The sequence below is a fragment of the Tubulanus polymorphus genome, chromosome 7, assembly GCF_964204645.1.
Source record: "Tubulanus polymorphus chromosome 7, tnTubPoly1.2, whole genome shotgun sequence".
Classification (NCBI taxonomy): domain Eukaryota; kingdom Metazoa; phylum Nemertea; class Palaeonemertea; order Tubulaniformes; family Tubulanidae; genus Tubulanus; species Tubulanus polymorphus.
Window position 1 is genome coordinate 15,681,921 of NC_134031.1, and position 20,955 is coordinate 15,702,875.

At 39.4% G+C, this 20,955-nt stretch overlaps 1 protein-coding gene across 5 annotated transcripts in view; it reads left to right on the forward strand.

Moving 5' to 3' along the window:
- Positions 1-680: 680 nt before the first annotated feature.
- The window catches only part of LOC141908077 (60 kDa neurofilament protein-like), a 29,038-nt gene continuing 8,763 nt past the window's right edge, over positions 681-20,955 (forward strand). For 3 of the 5 annotated variants that reach the window (XM_074797891.1, XM_074797892.1, XM_074797893.1), the window contains exons 1-7: positions 3,002-3,699; positions 11,869-12,055; positions 14,157-14,252; positions 16,604-16,765; positions 16,899-17,024; positions 17,175-17,395; positions 19,144-19,202. In XM_074797891.1, the coding sequence (XP_074653992.1) occupies positions 3,137-3,699; positions 11,869-12,055; positions 14,157-14,252; positions 16,604-16,765; positions 16,899-17,024; positions 17,175-17,395; positions 19,144-19,202 (1,414 nt within the window). In that variant the 5' untranslated portion in view covers positions 3,002-3,136. Of the gene's footprint in view, positions 1,389-3,000; positions 3,700-11,868; positions 12,056-14,156; positions 14,253-16,603; positions 16,766-16,898; positions 17,025-17,174; positions 17,396-19,143; positions 19,203-19,986; positions 20,190-20,955 lie in introns of those variants that run through there. The other 2 variants (XM_074797890.1, XM_074797889.1) reach the window with 2 other exon arrangements.

Sequence of the window (20,955 nt, forward strand, 5' to 3'; positions counted from 1 at the left end):
TTTGAAAAAAGGGACATACTAAAAGAAAATGGAATTCGTCTCCAGTTGCTGCCAAATTACATTTCTGACAAATTATATGGTTTCGTTCAATCTGACGATATCTACCGATTTCAATAGGTAACTTATGGTTCGAGCATCTGAATCGACACAAGGCTAGGCGGAGACTGGGGGTAATTTGGTCAGGTACTCTTCGAATTTAAAACAGTTTTTAAAACGCTTTTAGGTTAAGCAAACGATATTATCGTAATTCCCGGTTTGAGCAAATCGTTTTGAACATGATTCGGGTATTTGAAAATCGTTATTCACGAAAGAAGCTAACACCATTTTGAAGAATGCCTTCGTAGCAAATATGACCGCTGAAATTCCACCGTGTTTAGGACGCTATAAGATTCACAGAAAGGATTCCGTATTTCTCATAAACCTGTTTATGAATAGACTGACAAATTTAGCAATATCTTAAGTTTTTTGTGTGAACAATACGCAGTAACTATCTTTGTCTCTAGATAGATTTTCTATGTAAAATGTAAACTCGAGGTATTCATGTTTACACGGCCCTCGCACGGGCACGTATATGAGTAGACTATGACGTTTCGACTATGAGGACGGCCTATTTATATACACGCGAAATTATTCTTTCAAGAATTAAGAAAAGAATCTTTTGAATCGGTTTTCAAAGGCTAGTCGACACATTGTCAAAAAGGCCAATCAGAAAGCGCTAGGTCTTAGATAAATTGCCCATCTAGGGGGGTTTGTTTGTCTCAGTCACTGTGGCGATCGTCGAGAAAGGATCTGTCTAAAGATACCGTTCTAGTTTGAGGTGGAAAGAGATTAAAGGAAAGATTCAGGATGTCTACACAAACGAGACAAGAGGTTACTAAATCTGGCAACGTAACCACTACAAAAACAACGATGGAGTATGACGATTCGAATATTCCGTACCGACCCATCACCATGGCTCGGCCAATTATTCACATCAGCAGATCTACCATCGGACTCGGTGGCCGAGCTGGGGGTAGCTCCCTCAGGGCGTCGTCCGTCTCAGCTTCCAGCAGCGCTCCGACCGGGGCTTTCTTGAAGATGACCGGCATGGGGTCCGAGCAAGTTAAGGGCCAGCGTGTCCGCGAAAAGAAGGATCTTCAAGATTTGAACGGGCGTCTTGCTGACTATATTGAGAAGATGAGATTTTTGGAGGCCCAAAATCGTAAACTAGTGATGGAACTGGATGATCTTAAGGCCAAATGGGGGAAGGAAACGTCTGCTATTAAAGCTATGTTTGAAGGTGAACTCGCCGCTGCCCGTAGACTGCTGGATGCCGCGGAAAAAGAACGGAGCCAACTGGACGTGCAAATTAATTCGTTGAGCGAAGAACTTGCCAGGAAAAATGATGTGTAAGTATCTCGAAGTTGTTTTTTTTTTACTAGCTTACTAGGGCTTTCGAACCTTTATCGAGTAACCTTACGAACAGCTTCGTGCAAAATGTAATACAAGAGTTTGATGATTTTAGGCTAAGGCACCATAAACGACGCTAAGATTAGCGCCATTTATTTCAGTAATTTTCAATACAGAAAATTCTTCCGAAAGTGTCGAATATTCGGCGACAGAAAAAAAGGCTTCTCTTATAATCTTTTACTCTCATTATCTCTCCTATTAAAAGCGCTAAAAACAATTTCTTGGATTAGAATATTTGTAGGATGTGGAAAATCATATAAACGATTATGTTCATTCTTAAATTGTTGAGTTACAGAGGGGTCCTCAAATTGGTGAGGTGGGGCGTTGTTCGGAATGGGCGTTCAATTCCAGGGTCGGCAGTAACGTGCGGTGCTTTAAGGACCGGTTTTATTTTTCCCGAGTGAAATCATATAGACCAAAGGAAATCCAGTCGCGCATTCTTAACGAAAATCTTTGAACAGTCGGTTTTCAGTCGCCGTGTTGGGGACTGTTCGAAATCTAGGTCGCGAATAGAATTTCAAAAAGTACTGTACATAAAGAGATATGAAAACCGGTTAGATATTTTTACGACAGAGGAAAACAACACAAATATATTCATTCAACGCATGTAAAATCTTGATCACGCTCGGTTAAGATCGAGACAATGGACCACGTTATTATTAATGAGGTTTTCGAATTCCTTTTATTCAACTGATATGGAAAAAAAAACGATCGGCTTCAAGTGATTTCTGTTCGGGGTTTCAAAAGAAGAATGTAATTATCGCCACAGTATTTCCAATTTTAGCATTTGTGAAATGCATCGCAGGATCCTGGGTCCAGTTCCACAGTCCCGAATTAAGATTTGACTCTTGAGTTAACTATTGAAAATGAACTAACTTTAACTCAGAGTTAACTCTAACTTACAACTGTGGAACTGGGTCCAGTTCCACAGTGTTGTGGGTTAGAGTTAACTCTCGGTTAAAAGCAGTTCATTTCCAATGAGTTAACTCAGAATTAAATTACTCGCTACTGTGGAACCGGGTCCAGATTATCTGTTCCTTTGACATCTTTTCATTTATTTGATCCGTAGCTCTGATCATACGTCCACGATTGACCCAACAGACGAAATAATCGAAATGTGTGCCGTTATGAATTTTGATTATCCAACGCTCATATCTATTTGCTTTTTAAATTAGAGACTAGTCCTTAGAACTATTTGAATATTAATCAAGGTCTCTTAGGTAATTAGTATGGTCATTGCTCATTACTGTATAATTGTGATGTATTGATAGATATATATATGTATACATACATACATACATCACTATCGATAACGTCATCGAGCGTGTAGAGCCCTGTATGCATACATACCCATGTACGACTATCATATATACAACAGACTCTTCGGAAAGGAAAAAATCGGTTTTTAGTTCGTTCTTATTCACGCTCTGGCCAAATTTGGCCCGTTTGAAAATCGCTCCACGCATCCGGCGTGGTGGGTTCGAGGCGCAGATCGTTCCAGTATCACAGCCAATCAGCGTTCGTGAATTAGAGTTAATACTGCGCGGTGTTGTCTGATAGCTCGGCTGTAGTTGCACGAACGGCGATCGAGAGAGTCACCCTAGGAAAGCGCGCTCGTTCTTCTAGTTTCACTCAGCGGAAAATACAATAGTTACAGGAAAGGACTATCTTCTAATTGATCATCATCATGTCGACCCAAACGAAGTCGGATACTGCTAAATGTGGAAATGTTACCACCACTACGACGAAGGTCACGTACAAAACTGCCGGCGGTATCGAGGGTCAGGTATACAAGCCCATCACGTCCCCAAGGCCTGTCTTGTATATCAACCGATCCGGTGCTGGTGGTATGGGCGGTAGCCGATCGGGAGGAAGCTCCATGATGATGAGGTCATCGATATCCACATCTCAGAATGTCCCGACTGGGGCTTTCTTGAAGATGACCGGCATGGGGTCCGAGCACGTCAAGGGCCAGCGTGTCCGCGAAAAGAAGGATCTTCAAGATTTGAATCAGCGTTTGGCCGACTACATCGAAAAGGTGCGATTTTTGGAGGCCCAAAATCGCAAGCTTGCGATGGAATTGGAAAATCTCCGGGCCAACTGGGGCAAGGAAACGTCTGCTATAAAAGCCATGTATGAAACTGAGTTGGCTTCAGCTCGAGCCCTTTTGGATGATTCTGAAAGAGAAAAGACTGCACTTGACATCCGAGTCCAGTCTTTGACCGAGGAAGCAGCTGAAAAGGCCGCAATGTAAGTAACCAAAATAAGATCGTTCGTATACGTTCGGTGTTTTTGGATCAAATTCTTATTTTAGGCATTTTTATTACGTTAAATGAATATCAGTTTCATCCGAGAAAAAAAACGAATATAGATCTTGTTTTTCGGCATTAACAACTTTGAAAACGCAGTCGCAATTCATTTCGTTTCGTATGTTGTCGTTTGTGATTGCTATACGTGGTCCGGCAATGCCTCATCAATGAAAAATTTTGCAGCTGTATAATTTCAAATCGATATCACATCGTGCTGTAAAACACAGTTTTAACACCGCACAACTGCCACAGTTGCACTAGCGATTTTAGGCACATTTTTCAGTACATGTGATAATATAGTCGCCGTCACGGACCTCGGCAATCCAGGGTCGCAATGGCGGCAACGCCCCTTCGCACCGATAACCTGACACACACACACGTAACCAGCGATAGCTACCGTCATCTCGTCTCTTCTTTCTTCATAGTAAAACTATTTCATTGTCGTTACAAAAAAAAACCAGATGAATAAATCCGAATTTTCAAATGTTTATCATTTCTAGAAACTCTTTCCCATGTGAATTTTTTAATTTTTTTCGAAAGCTTCAAACGTACATAATTCAAAACTAAATGAGGCGAATCTATGATACATAGTTCGTTTTAATGGCGTGGGTTTCAGAGTAATAAGTATCTGAAAGTGTACTTATCAGCCATATGTTTTTTGCAATCGGCCACGTCACGACTTATGTCATTCATGAAATGCATACACACATATACATACAGTGTGTTGTGGGATATTCTCTGGATGGGGAGCGGTCGGATATAGTTATATCACCTGAAGCTAATTTTGAAAGTATTTGATCAAGTTTGAGTTTTGGAAGACGTAAATGCATACGGTTTCAGTAAATGCCTACGGTTACAGGCAAGCAGTTATGTATTAAAAAGTAAATGCGCGGGCGTTACGCTAAATATAGATCAAACCCAGATATATATGAGACCGCTTCTTAAACAGGGGCCTCGAGTTTCCCCTGCAAATTTGAAGATTATCAAAACATACATTTTGCGGTGGCCAGTTCACACGAAGCTTGAGACAAGCATAAACGTCGAGTCGTCGAGTCTTTATCGCTTTTGTGGTTTTCTTTCGAATACCACACGCTTATTTTGCTCGGGAATCAGAAAATGTCATGGCCATTAGATTGAGCTGTTGACTCGGAGAGGAACTCTGATCTAGTCTGAATCCTCGTCATTTTCCCTGAAAGTCTACCAGTGACGACGAAGAGTTTCATTGTAATAGGTTTTGTTAGACAAACAGTAGCGACATTAACAAACAGTTCGCAACATTGTTCGTCGGGTTTTTCCTACGCACATTGGCTACCGAATATTCAAACTTCCATTGAAAATAGCGTTTGTCGGTGGCTATGAACGTTTGTTTTTTTAAGCTTTTCGCTTATCTGTTAGTTCACTTGTATCGTTGAGTCACGTATGTCTATTTTGACACTTGTTCTAAAACTGCCAAACGCATTTGTCGTCGTTATTATTAATCGTTGATAGCGCTTACGGCCGGTATCAGCTGATAGTAAAGACACTTAAAGACAAACTTCAGTTTATCTGGTCAAACGGCAATGCGGACGACCTGGTTTTTACTCCTCGTCGCCACTTCAACTTCGGTTTTTCGGGAAAAAAAATCATCTGAAGTGGAATTATGGAAATTGTTATCTCCAGCGTGTTTTAGCACGAAAAGATATATTTCCGATAGAATCTCATTTACATATGTATAAGATAAACAAAGATTGCAGGTGACTTATTCGAACGCGAAGATCAATACGCGAATTTGCATATCGAAATGCTATGCGGTTCTTCGCCGTCGCTAAGACGGTTACGAACGATCCCATTGTAAATATGCGTGCGTCAAAATATGTTGTCGGGATGAGATGGTGCATAAAGAAGACGAAAAGCTGCACGATAACGCCCGGAGAGCGAAGAATCGTGATTGGTATGCATTGGGCGTGCATTCGATAGATACGACTATCGGAAAATAACGTCTAGACATTCGCATAATGAGTGCTACACGCATTCGATAAATATATCACTTTCTCAGGGGAGAGCATTCTTTCTTGTTAGCGTCATTGCCGTGCTTGCATTCAATCAGTGTGCTTAATTAGTAATTTGCTTATTGGGGCATCGTATCGTGTTAAGAAAATGCAGGAAAGCATTTAACCCAGATGAGATGCCTTTCTTTCATTTTTTTTTCTTAGAAAATATGCCGAAGCCTCGGTCACTCACTCATTAAGCGACAAACGACGAGAAGCAACACCTTCTATCAATAGTTTAGGTCGTAATAGGCGTCTGATATATTAGAACATGGTTCGAATTAAACTTAAAGAATTGACGCTTCATTCTATTGACACAATAAAAATTCCGCTCCTTAAAAAAATGGATGCTGCAGATTGCACCCACTTCACTATATGTACGTAAAAGTTCTCGTGTATACATCTTGAAAGAGAATGCTTTGCTTTGTGTCTAGTCACAACAAGCTATGATCGAAAGAGTTTATTATAGTGGTGAATCTGGGCCAGTGTTACAAAAACCATGTATAGGCAAAACACGAGAAGACGTCATCGTCTTCTTGGATTTTAATCTAGGTTGACAGCAGGAAACGCGCATCCAACATGTCACCGCATCGACCGACTTCCTCCGACACTGAGAAATGTCGGTGTATAAAAACATCGTTTAATAAGAGGGGAAATCCTATACGGCATAATCATTCGTGAATCACTAATATGTAATTCTTTTCATCTGATCACGATTCTTGAAAGGCTTATACACAGTTTTTAATTTACGTCTATCCGACTTCACCACCCACGCCGTGGTGCTCGAATCAATTTCCTTATAAACGCATAGACATCCCACGAGACGGACATGCCACACGTTATATATAGGCATCCAACCTGTGGCTTCTGCGGTAAAGCCTTTAGTAGGGGATACATTCACATAACGAGACGGATCGCGGGAGGCTTTTTATCCATTTGCTTGCTTTACGTTGCTTGTGAAATGTAGATAATATGTTAATTAGCTAATTTGCATACAAAACTTTAAGCGGATTTTTTATTATAGGGGATACAATTCTGCATCTTTCGAGGCCAATATAGCTTCTATACCTATTTGTTCTGGTTCAAACCTATTTCTATCAGCTTGCGCTTGACAGTCACCCGGTGACTTCATCCTGCACCATACTCTCGAGATTTGAAAAATGCCTTTCGACAGCGGTGCAAAAAAAGCATTTTCGCTTGACAACCAAGAAACCACAGTCGATATTTTTAACTTATCAGGACAAACAACTTCTGAAAACGATTGATTGTAAAATTATACGGATTGGGTCCTTATCGCAATGCAAATATGTATCAGTTCAGTCCAGGGGTTTTTTATTCATCTGAATTTTTTTTCTTTCAAGTGTTTTTTTTCGTATCAATTATATCTGTCCGTGTTTGTTGACTGTAAACTAAAATCTGACGAGACATGTTACGCATTCCGTTCGAGTATGACAAATATATCACCGACGTGATAAATGTCTTTTATAGCTTCTTTGCGTGTTCGACTGTGAGTCTGGTGCTTGATTAACTTCCAGTGACACAATTGAAGGGTTTTAACGTGACAAATACGAATAATTACTGAAAATCACTCAGATTCCTCAATCAATCTCTTACTGTTTAGTTATCCGTAACTAATCAACTGCGTAACATTAATTTGTCAACTTCATCTGATACCTGAATGGATTCTGAATGACTGACACCAGTGCACGTGGAATATGATTTTAGAAAAATTAGAATAAACATGACACACCCTCATGTACCATGATTCAGAATGATACACAGACACGAATGCCTCCCGGGTACGAGACCTTCAGGCGACCTGGCTACTGCTACTGTCTGCTGTTGCCGTGATGGATAATTCTGCTGATTCTGATGATTTCACGTCCACCGATCAATAACAATCTCGCCTCCATGGTTTCGCACCATCCACACGTTCTTTCCTGACGCATAAGCGGGAAACTGTTCATAGATTTTTTAGCGTAAAGCACTTGATAACGCTGTCTACTTCAGATTGATTTCAATTTATTGAATGTACGCATGTTCCATATTATACATATATTCATTGATTTGCACAAAGCCTTCGATGTACCTTCCGAAACACAATTTGTATTCTATGTGCTTTAAGTTCATCGCGAATTTTGAGCAGATGATCAAATAATTCATATGTTGACGAAAACATCTTTAAATTTGAGAATTCAATAAACGTTGATTATGATTGCATCAACTCCTGGTGGTGCACTTTTTGTATCGAAGCAACGCTTTCACCTTTCGGTACATACATTTATTGATTTGCGCACAGCCTTCGATGTACCTTCCGATACACAATTTGTATTCTATGTACTATGAGTTCTTCGCAAATTTTGAGCAGATGATCAAATAATCGATATATTGACGAAAACATCCTTAAATTTGAGAATTCAACAAACGTTAATTATGGCGGTGCACTTTTCGCATTGCAGCTTACCGCTTTGCAAAAGTTTCACCTTCTAGCAAAAACGTATTATAATCGTATGATCATAAACTACGTCAACCGTAATAGGTAACCTTAGGTAATAAAACCTCCAATGCTGACGCAATAAAAACGTCAAAGACGATATTTATCGCGTTAACATAGCTCTAATTGAATATGGAAAACCAGTTGCCCTATCGAAAAATTGGCTGATCTTCAAGTCAGGACTCGTAACAACTTGTTGCCGTTCAGCGAGGCGTGTTTGTAAGCTATTATCGGAAATTGTCTTTAGATAATTGATCGGGTCATTCACATCAGACACGAGATGTTTATTCGTTGACGATTACTTAAAAGTATGCCGTCTTCAAATATGAGACGGTCGAACGAATAGATAAATATTCATTGAATGTCGCCTTGACACTGATAAGATTTCCGTCATGTTTAGAGGGGATTCTGATGACTAAGGTCCCACCCTTCCATTTCAGTTGTTTATTCTAGATGGCCCTGTGATGATAAGATCCGTGCGAAATCTTGAAATATACCCCGACCCCATAACCCAGTCACGCGAAGATGACGCATCATTCCGTGTCTTATTTACAAAATATGAAATATAACGTGATTCCATATGTGGCAACGATCAGCACACGTGCCTCGTATCAGATGCATTATTTTATGTCATGGAGACAGCTGCGTGCTAGCAGTGACACAGTTCCACATCATAAGCATAGAATTCAACACTTTTTGATGAGGTCCTAGCTTTTGTATAACTATTATCTCCAAAGGTGCTTCCGTGTTATAGGCCGTACTTGAACCTGCGATGCGCCAAATAAGCTGGCACCCTTGAAATGTAACGGTTCCGTATGGATACACGAATAATAGTTATCCCAGGCTGTGGTCAATATCATGTTTATAGTGCACATTTGGCATATACCACCATATGGTGCCGATGATATCGTAAAACCATAAGCAACCATCACGACCATAAGTTGTCAAAAATTAATGTCCATTTGACCTTCAAATTCTGTTGCAAAAACAAAGTTTTGGTATTTATAGAATTCTACTGGAGGCTTTCCAACAAAAAGGCTCACTGCGAAAGGGGTAGTCTATAGAAATAGCTTACAATCCCCTTCAATGATGGCTATTCGGGAAGTATCTCCTAATCAAGTCTATATCATTCCCCGAATATATATATATATATATATATATATATATATATATATATATATATATATATATATATATATATATATATATATATATATATATATATATATATATATATATATATATATATATATATATATATATATATATATATATATATATATATATATATATATATATATATATATATATATATATATATATATATATATATATATATATATATATATATATATATATATATATATATATATATATATATATATATATATATATATATATATATATATATATATATATATTTGCGGTATGATGCATATTAATTAACAGGCGTAGTCTATCTATGTACTGAAGAGCGGGCTTCAATCGAGATCGTGTAATTACCACGATCGCCCAAGTGCATTTTTATGTATAAGTTCTTACATCTCTGACATTCGAAATAGTGCTTAATTGTGCCGGAATGGTTTATTTACGTAAACACTTGAACGTAATATCGAGGTAACTACGAGATAAATGATCCGTTCGCGTAATTATGACACACACACTGTTGCGGTTGTATCGGGAAAGCTGAATTTCGTTGCGCATGGCGGTAAAATGAATATGACTGAAGTGTGTCTCGCAATTTCAAGGCACACTTGAAAAGTCATTTACGACTAGAGTTCGAGGACGCCCGTTGCAATATTACCAAATCACGGCAAATTTCAGATTTTTCCGCATCTTAACGAGAATACGATACGATCGAGGGAGAAGCGTTGACCCAATTCGCACGATGTCGCGAATGGATATTCGGTTAAAGCACGGACGTATAAACTAGATTATCTAGTTTATACGTCCGCGGTTAAACACACGGCACGACACGAGTCACATATTCATTACCAGTTTCATCCGCATCAATTGCGCGTATATATTTGGCGGTAATTGGGGCTCGATTTAATGCGAACGGGGATCATCACGATGAATTGACCGACGTCGACCATGTTTTATATCGGATAAAACGGTTATGCCGAACGCCACGGGGGATGTATTCGTTTCAGCGTAATCCAATAGCCAGTTTTTCTCCATTCATGCGAGCTTACCATTTTTGATAATATCGTGATATGACCGTATACATAGAAATTCAATCCATATCTATTTAGTGAAAATAAAATAGAATCTACGAATAGGTTTTGGCGTTTCGCCTGACAAGCTTCGACTAGACTTTCGGTGATCCCCCCCCCGCCGCGGACCTGTAAGTACAGGGTCCAGTCTCACAAAAAAGTTTTAAGCCTAAAACGGTTAACTTTGAATTGTTATCCTCATTGAAAACATGAAGTAACCAATGGCAATTACACCAAAAATTTGAGATAAACTTTTTTGTGAAACCGAGCCCTGGACACAAGCCTTATTTTCGACCGTGACCTTAGTGAACTTGTTTATCGAAATGGGCATTCACTGGCAGTTTGTTTAATACCAAGTCAAAATATCGAAAACTATATGATTCGTCGAATATATTGAAAGCGATTTTAACGCTTTTGTGTTTTCGACTGAAAAAATACGTGCCCGGACGTATGAAACGATTAGCAAACGAATGACGCGTCGTCTGAACAACTTTCGATAGAAATTCACAGTCGGCGAAAACTAGGATTTCATTTCCATTTTAAATTGCAAACCGATCCACACCTAGGCGAAACCTAGTATTTAAATGTAGGACGCAAATCAAATTTGTATGAATTTTTTTGACGGTAAACACAACATATTGTTATCAATATATATTTATTTACTGAGGTATATACATATATATATATATATATATATATATATATATATATATATATATATATATACATATATATATATATATATATATATATATATATATATATATATATATATATATATATATATATATATATATATATATATATATATATATATATATATATATATATATATATATATATATATATATATATATATATATATATATATATATATATATATATATATATATATATAAGTGAACATCAGAAAATATGTATACCATACGAATAACCATCTGTGCATATGAAGTCGATTTTATCTCCCCAACTCCATATACGTATGAACATGATATAGACGCGGCATTGTATAATGCTATTCTAACGTATCATACACTTGTCACATCTGCTATAGTTTTATTTTTACTAATCTGCGGTGATTGTTTATGCGTCGGATATTAAAACCGAAATTCCAGGGGCATAACTCCCCGAGCGCGATTAATATTCGAATTTCCAAAACGGCATCTGTTATGAGTCATGAGTCAATGCGAAAAAGAGCAGCAAATTTGCCCGACATTATTCTTATAACTTTTTCGAAAACTTTCATATTCATCGTGGACAAGAAAATTAATTCCGGAATATGAACGCCGAAATTCACAGCCCCGCCCGACTAAGAAAATATGATATGTGATATTTTGACTTTCTTTAGATGATTTAAAACTTTTCTTCTCCAGAATCGAGGAACTGCAGAAAGCCCTTCAAGCCGAAAAGGACCTCGTCGAACGCCAGAACCAGCAGTTGGCCGATTATGAAACCGAACTGAATGTGTTGAGGAGACGTACGAGCCAATTGGAGAAGGATAGCGCCAGAGACAAGGCTGAAGTGAAGAGATTACAGGGTGAACTGGCAAGAGCTAGACAGGTTCGTCTTTAACTTCCTTATATCAATGTTGTCTTAAAGAAAACGCGCTTTTCGAATAAATCGATTAGTTCACCTATGGGCAACAGGATAACACTTGAAATAGGTGGCGGTATAACTACAGACGTTGTTCCCGAATAATTCTCTCGACAATTTTACTCGAAAAGTCAAGTTCATTTTTCCGTTCTTATGCGCAATTTATGTCAAGCAGTAAACGCAAGTACTTCGCCCGTCTTTACGCGCACCTCTTACGCGCTACTTAACGACAAATTCCTGCGCTATCGCCCAATACGAAACCGACACACGTAACACGATTACGGTGCACAACCCACATTCATTTTTTCCCGTGGAAAACTGTGGGAAAACGTGCAGCTCGGAACGATTACAGAACGTCTCAGAAAAAATCGTTTTATTAATTTTCTATTACAGTAAATGCCCACTTGGAAAATCATTATTGAATCTATAATTGAAAATGATGATTGTTTTTCGACAGGCTAACGTTAAGTTTGACTTTGATCGAGCCCAGTACCTTAGAGCAAAGAGTTGTCCGCGCAGTAACTGTAAATAGATGTAAATTGCGCTATAAATTTCCCAGGGCAGCATTGAATAGTCTGTTACCGCCTGCGGATACCTTAGTCTAATGTCTATCAACTGTTTTCGTGACGACCTGTCATTCGAGTCACGGTTTCCCTTGACGAACGTTCAAAAATATGCGAGCGTCAAATTGCAGTGGACCGAAATAGTGTAGGGATGCCTATAGAGTTTTGCTGATGTTGTTACTGATTTCAGGAACGCGCTCTGCGCCGATCGCTGATTTTCATCTGATTCTTATTCAGGTCTGTTTATCACAATACCAGCCTGTATAATGACGAGCGCCATATATACACACAGTAGAACTATAAGATGCGAGACACTTATCTTTCCGTTACCATCTTTTGTCGCTTTTAAGTGCTCGAACACGAATGTGACGTTTTAATGAATTTCACACTCGACATCAAGCCGCTGTTGGTTTTCTCATTTCCAAATCCTCCAGCATTCTATATATATATATATATATGGATGCAAGAGCATGGTGCGATAATATGAAAATATGACGGCGCATATATCGCCACAGGCTGCAGACGATGATCATCGATCAATTCGAATTATTCAATCCTCAATTTGAGCAAATTGCATCAACGTCATATTTGCAGATGCGTACATCGTTTTTGCGCGATTATAGGATATTACATTTATTGAGTTATCACCATCAGTTATATGTCAGTTTTTACAGTTATGGAATTAAGTCTAATCTGTCTTAATCGCGTATGCCTCGCGATATTCCTGCCTCAGCGTCGATGACTGTCGCAATTATTTTCAATCTATCAGGGTGTACGTACTGTCTTCAGAACAGATTCTCTATCAGTCCCATAAGACCGTATCTGTACCCTGTTCCACAAGACCGTATCTGTACCCTGTATCAGAGAAACCAAATTGAGGAAGAATATCATACTTAATTGTGCTACCGTCTCCGTGCCCTGTGTCAAAGGAAGCCAATTGAGGACGAATATTGATTGTGCTGTACGCGATACCACTCAGCAAGAAACGCTTGACTCACAAAATATTTTAGACAGAATCTCCCCCCCCCCCCTATCTAGATTCACAAATCCATTGTGCACTATCAGCGAAAGAAAGCGGTTTCTTGGTGACGAATAACGACGCATTTGATATCCCTGTATCACTTAGCCGTCTGTCATATTATCATTACGTATCAATATGTCCGACGAGTAATGTAATACTTTGACGAAATATCATTACGAATTTATTTTGACTCGCAAATACTCGCCCACAGCATGGGTAGAATCGCTGATTTGCAGTAACGTCGCTGATGTTTTTATTGAACAAGTTTTAAACCCCTTTGGACTTTCTACACAATATTCATCGGTTATGTCTGCCAAATTTGATGACTGTGAGGTGCTATAGCCTAAGAGGAGTTTCCTCGCCACCGTCGATTATAGTATTATGATATATTTCTGTTGACCCGTTCTTGTTTGTTCTGTTTTGTATCTCGTGTTTGGTATATGATACAATATTGATGTCGTTCTCTAATCGTTTATCATTTCAGGATCTTGACAACGAGACACTGAACCGAGTCGTCGCTGAAAACGAAAAACAATCGTTGGCCGAGGAGATCGAATTCTTGAAACAGGTTCACGAACAGGTACGGGTATACAGCCGCCATTGAATCATTTTGGAAACAGACGCGGTTCTGGGCGTTTACCAAAAAAAAGTTCCGCGCGTAATCGAATGCTAAAAATGAATCGTTAACGCGGAATTCAGAACATGATACTCATTAAACGGGGCAGGGATGTCATCGGATGAGACGAACACGATATACACATATATCACTCGCACAAAAAAATTATCTAGTCATCGTCTGGAATTGTATTCATCGCATCAAAACAATCAGTTTGTTTCATGTCAGGTCATTTGCCGAAAATTACTCTTAATTATTTCAGACGAGACCTTTGTGCAAACAAAAATATAGACGCACGCGTTCTGAGGAGCAGAAAAAAAACATGTTTTTATAACATTCAGTTTTTGAGAAGAATAGCCCGTTCACACTAGGACGTTGAGAAAATTAAATGAAATTAAAACCTACGTTAAAACAAAGGTTGAATACGAAATTCATTACTCGAGAATTAAAACCGAAAAGACTGAAAGTTTTGGACTATCTCTCGCTCTCTAAAAACCAACACCATTGCGTGGGACATGACGTATATATTCCTCATGAATACATTTAGTTTTTAATCTTTTAATTTGCAATCTTATTAGATTTTGTTTTATAACTCTACTGAACACCATGTCGAATTCAAGCATATGCGTCTCAAACGTAAAACTCTCTCATGACAGAACTGTTCGCTCAATATCTTATGCTGGTCTCGCCTGGGAACTGTGCAATATTTCACGACATATAATATTTATATGTCTTCCTCGGGTATTGACGACAATAGACACATTTGCAGCAGGCCGCTTTTTATCCGCCATTACCGGAAGCGCGCCAATTTACTGAACAAACACTTATCGGGGTAAACTTGCGAGTTGACAGAATTAGACTATCGTACGTTATAGTTACTAAGCGCGCATTCGTGGCACACGGCGAACTTATCATAGCTAACCTGGACACATTCTGCCCTGAGCTCTCTCTCTCTCTCTCTGATATTGGAAAAGTTTCCAACTGTCCTCATTCTCTGTAATCCCCGTAATATGCGCGATCCGTTGCTCAAACACCAGACGATATTTGCGCAGACGAGACGGTTTATGAATTTCCGAACGATTTTATTTCTACTAGACGTTCTCTCATCCAACCGAAGCTGCGAGAGTCTCTTCGGTGTGATTGATGTCACCGAGGAGCATGGCGTAATACTTTTTTTGTAAAATCTTTTCATTTCTCATCCATCTCTCAGAGTTATTCATCTCACATAGATAAAACGTGGCACTGTCCTAATCATTGTGGCTTTATGCCTGGTTTTCAGCAGTAGCTGTGGTCCTAATATTCAGTTGAATAAAGCACCAATGGCGATGTTATTGATTCATGATATAGAGTGGTATGATAATATCAATCGGACAACTATGCACGAAGGGGCTTAATAGTGTCTGTTGACCTCTACATGACAGGTACCCACGCTACGGGTTTAACTCGAACATAATTAACACAAGTGACAATTTTGAAAGTTAATCATATTGTTCGGGAGTAATGTATTTACTAATAAATAAACGGTTAATGGAGACCTATAAACTATGTTTCATCAGTTACATCAGTAAATAACTCCGCAAATTGAGATGGTGGTGTTGCCCATTATGGTGGATCATTAGTGCATCAATTCCCCTGCCGGACATGGGCTGATGAGTTCGGTCATTAACATATAGACCCGCCATCATTATCTCCCAGTGTGGACTAGACCCGATTCACCCGATAAAATCCTAGTAATAGTGCATTTATAGACGACCCCTGAAATCAAATTCATATCAACTGATCTGACAGTACGACGGGCTGGAGCGGGGCGACCATGCGGAGCTATACGGCCATGACCTTCCACGTTTTAATCGCACCCAAACAACAAAGATCAAAACAGCTCCACATATATACTAACGAATTGAAGTCTGAGTTTCCCCCAAATATTCTTCGTTAGCCGGTAACCACAGGTCTTAATATAAGCGTAAATGGAAATTTGTCAGAGGCTGGAGAAATGTGGCGCACGTAATCATCGTCTGTTCCCATAGAAACAACGATGCATCGATGAACAGTGTGTATCGAATTGTTTTGACGGGGCGTAACTTAGACTACGACATCAGCTACAAAATGAAAAAAATCGACTGACTGCAGCCGACCGAAATCATGTTGATGCATAATGAAATTTTCTCTACGAGACTGACTTAATATATATATATAGTTTCCCTGACGATTTTGGATTGGCCAAAATTTTATCCGCAGAATCTTTCTAAATAAAGTTCAAAAACGTGTATACCGTGCATCAATTTATTATTTGTTCTTGTATCCAACCTCTGCAGGAGATGAAAGAGTTGAGCGCGTTGATGATCAGAGATACGACCGCCGAAAATCGCGAATACTGGAAGAACGAACTGTCCCAGGCTGTCAGCGATATTCAACGTGAATACGACATCAAACTGGAAGATATGCGACTCGACCTGAACTCTTACTACGACACCAAGGTAATCAATCTATTCAATAAAAAACGATTGATTCACAGTTTCTATCGTCAACGATCGATTGAAAATATTCAAGTATTAACATCCCGACCGCTACGGTCCGAGAATAATCGTCTGAAATTTGCGTCTATTTCAGCTCAACGAATTCGGAGCTGGTCAGACCAGGTCGAACATGGAGACGACCCACGCCAAGGAAGAGGTGAAGAAACTGCGCACCCAGGTCGGAGATCTCCGTTCCAAACTGGCTGATCTGGAAGCTAAGGTAAATACAGTTTACCATAATCGCTCATTCATAATGTATATTAGAAATTCATGATATCAACAATGACGACAGCTTCTTTGTATGCCTCGTTAATGAAACTATTGTTTTCATGAAATATCATTGAAATATATGTATATGTATATTTTTCAGAACGCTCATCTCGAAAAAATGTACAACGAACTCCTCAGAGAGTACGAAGATAAACAAAGATCATGGGAGTTGGAGAAAGGCGAGATGGAAGGCGAAGTTGCCACCCTGCGTACCGAACTCGAATCCGTTCTCGTCGAGATGCAGAACTTGTTCGATGCCAAGCTGTCGCTTGAACTCGAGATCGCCGCTTACAGGAAACTATTGGAGGGAGAGGAGACCAGGTAAGTCGAAAAACAGTGACAAACAACGCAATCCCTGGTGAGCCATCGCCAATTCGATAACACTGTCCTTGACCTCCATTTCATCGTTGTCATAAACGTCATTAGGATATATGCATTATCTGCGCATTGACGCCATTTGCAAAATGAATAATCATCGTTTGGAATTGCAGTTATAATGACAATAAATACTTTTGGATTCTGGTGAACACCGTGTTACATCATTTCACATCACCGCCTATTGATAATTAGTAAATACGTTGAAAATGCAAACTCGGTTTTCCTTCCGAACAAGTTAACAAGTAAACCTAATCTAATAAATCATCTAGCTATCGTCGACGTGAACAAGAAAGAGAAACTAGGAGGTAATTTTAATCCGTAATCCTTTATTTCCTCGTTTATGAAACTGGTCGTATTTGTAGGTTTGTTTTTATCAGTGATGTGAACAAAAAGTCGTCGTGGGCTTTCTCAAAAATCTCGCAAACTCCCCCCTTCTTCGGAATACAATTTCAAGAATTTATCGAGCATCACTGTGGATATTGTGATTTCTTTTTTTCTATTGGTTAGTCGTTATATCACGTTAATAACGACGATGACCTCTCTAGATGAATGTTATTCTTCCCCACCCCATCTATTACGCATATGTATGTATAAAAATATATTTACAAGAGTGGATAGGAATCGTGTCGATTCTTTCCATGAATTTGAATACTACGCATTTTCAATGTAATTACGTTTATCGTACCGTAAACTTGCACCAGTAAACAAAAACCCCTCCATCTTGCACTCTAAACTTGTGGTGTAATGATAATTGCCGACAAAACGAAGAATTTGTCCCAAAAAAAAAATCTGTTATGTTTTTATGCATGAGTCTTCTAGTGAATTTGACTTGAGTAGATTGTGTATCGCAGTAAGATCGTCTGGCAAAGCGAGGAGGCATTTCACAACCGACTAAACTATGCAATTCAAATCAAATTTTATTCAGACGAGCCAGGCGTTTCTGACCGCGTTATCTTATCGTTCGTTAGATTTCATTAGATTCATAGCATGCAGCCGATAACTCTTTAGATCCTAAAAGAAAAGGGGTGTAATCTATCCATTATCCTTAACTACTATCGAATATCCCTTTTCTTTTTTTAAAAACAGCGTGTTGTTTAAATTCGAATATGATTTTGTCGTCTATTAATGCACGGGATCAGTGTGGTAATGGTGTTATTCAGAGAAGCGACAAAAATGCAAGAATTTCAGATTTTCCCCCTGGGGATAAGTACCGTAAACATCGAAATGTGTTACAGTCGTTTCTTGCATTTTTGGGGTCGTATTCTAGGCGCCTTTGCGCGGTTACACAGTCGTTGTTGCGTGGTTCAAAAAGGGGAATTTTAGATAGATTGCAGGGCCCGGTTTGATACACTGGTATCAACTTAAACCCAGGGACTAACTCATTTCATTTTCAATTGAGTTATACCCAGGGTTAAAATTAAAAGCAGTCAATTAAACTAGGCCCAGGTTAATGAAAATAGAATATTAACGAGGCCCTTCCGACTCTAACTATAGAAACCGTCATCAGGGAGGGTTCTATTTTCCGACCCGACGATGACCACAACCGTTCAACAACGATTCGGTAACCGAGCCTAGGCACGTTTGTATAACGTGTTTGAACCTCACTAAACACGTTCAAGAGGAAGGTTTAAAAATGATCGATATGCACTTGAAGGCAACGGTGAGTAACTTGCTGTGTGACGTACTTTCAGGATCGGGCTGAAGAGCGTCGTCGAAACGATGATTGAGCAGAGAGAGGGCGGCGCCGATGGTAAAAAATAAAGTCGTTCATATATATATAAGACGCAGATTATTCTCTCTAACTGATGTCGCAGCTGTCAGCGATAAAAACCGCCGTTATTTATATATTCATAATCATTATAACATTTAGGGCAAAAAATTCGCGCTTCCCATCGTTTTTAGAACATGTAACATATATACGTACTGTCGGGGCTAAACTAGTTCTTCTAAATATTGTTCGGACTAATCCCATTTGAATATTATGTCCTGATTGATTATTTGATTAGTTGAAAGTGGTTTACTGACAGTATATATTTACATCTCTCGGTGGTAGAGCGTGATATCATCCACATTGTTTAAATGTCAACATGGGTGCATCAGTTTCCAGTAAGAAAATCGACTTTTTTTTTCATTGTTCAAACTTCCTATCTCGACTATCAACAATCGGCGATGATCTTTCCAGCTTGCAGTATCTGTTGAAATCTGTTCTTTATCTCAATGGACGATGATGCATCCGTTTCGACATATCCTACACCGTGTATGGGAATGATTTCGACTGTAAGCGACCTCTAGCGACGGTACGGCTACGCGCACTTTCACTAATAACGAATATTGCACCGATTGAAAATCGAACGCTAGAGGTCGCTGTACAGAAGATATACGCCAAAGTCTTTATATATATATATAATCATCCGGTTTAACAGGTGATATGACCACCAACACACGAACACATATCTCGCTTGATGCGCAGACATCGCATTATCAATATGATCATAATTAATTCGCATGTATGCATATTCGATTAACCGCTACAGGTCTGGCATGAATGATATAATCAAGCAGTCAACGACATCCGGCCAGCAGTCTGCCATGATGATGACATCCGGCCAGTCTGCCATGATGATGTCGGGAGGTGGCGGCAGTGCTGGCGGCGGCGGTGGTAGTAGTGCTGGCAGTGCCGGCGGCTCGATGAGCATGTCGAGCTCATCCGGCATGGCAGGGTCGGCTGGTGGTGCAAGTACGCATTCTCCGAGTGTAACTAAATCGTCGTCCGGTAGCGCTAATACGTCTTCCCCGCAACCACTTAGTGGCAACACAAGCCAAACTCCACCACCAAATACCCCCGCACAACCATCCGCTGCAGTTGAGAAAGGGGATGGGGGTATGTGGTCAATGTTGTGATAGCAGTGTTTCAGTGTTTGATGAGTTTCTGCGTGCATCCTCCTCCAACACCACTCATTTTTACTGAGTGCATCGATTCCGTTTAAAAATATTGATGATTCAGAAAGTAGCATGGCTATTTCGAGCACCATGTTCTACAACATGATAATTTCATTATATTTCATTTACATGCATGTCCTATATAGATATTTTTGATATATCCGATTATGAGTTCTTGATAAGATTATTATTGAAAATCACTAATTTTTGCACATATCGTCATTGCCTTCTAAAAGATCCCGAGGCGAAAGTAGCACAGACTACGGCAACCCCGATCGCTCGAGCAGATATGGCGGCGGCGGCGGCGGATCATTCGGTGAAGTATTACATACGCCCTCTAGCGGTATCTGGTTGAAGTGAAGCAATACGTATCCTATACGATTGTTACAAACTCATCAAGCACGTGGTTCGGAGTACCTGCTCCAGCTTTTCCACCCGACCCCTTCCACTCGTCTTGCACACATCCAAACCTATCCCAGTCACTACAGACCTTTTTTTATGCATGCATGCTGTCTTTATATTATCTCTATGTTTATACATCACTTGCTTATTCGCTTTTGTTA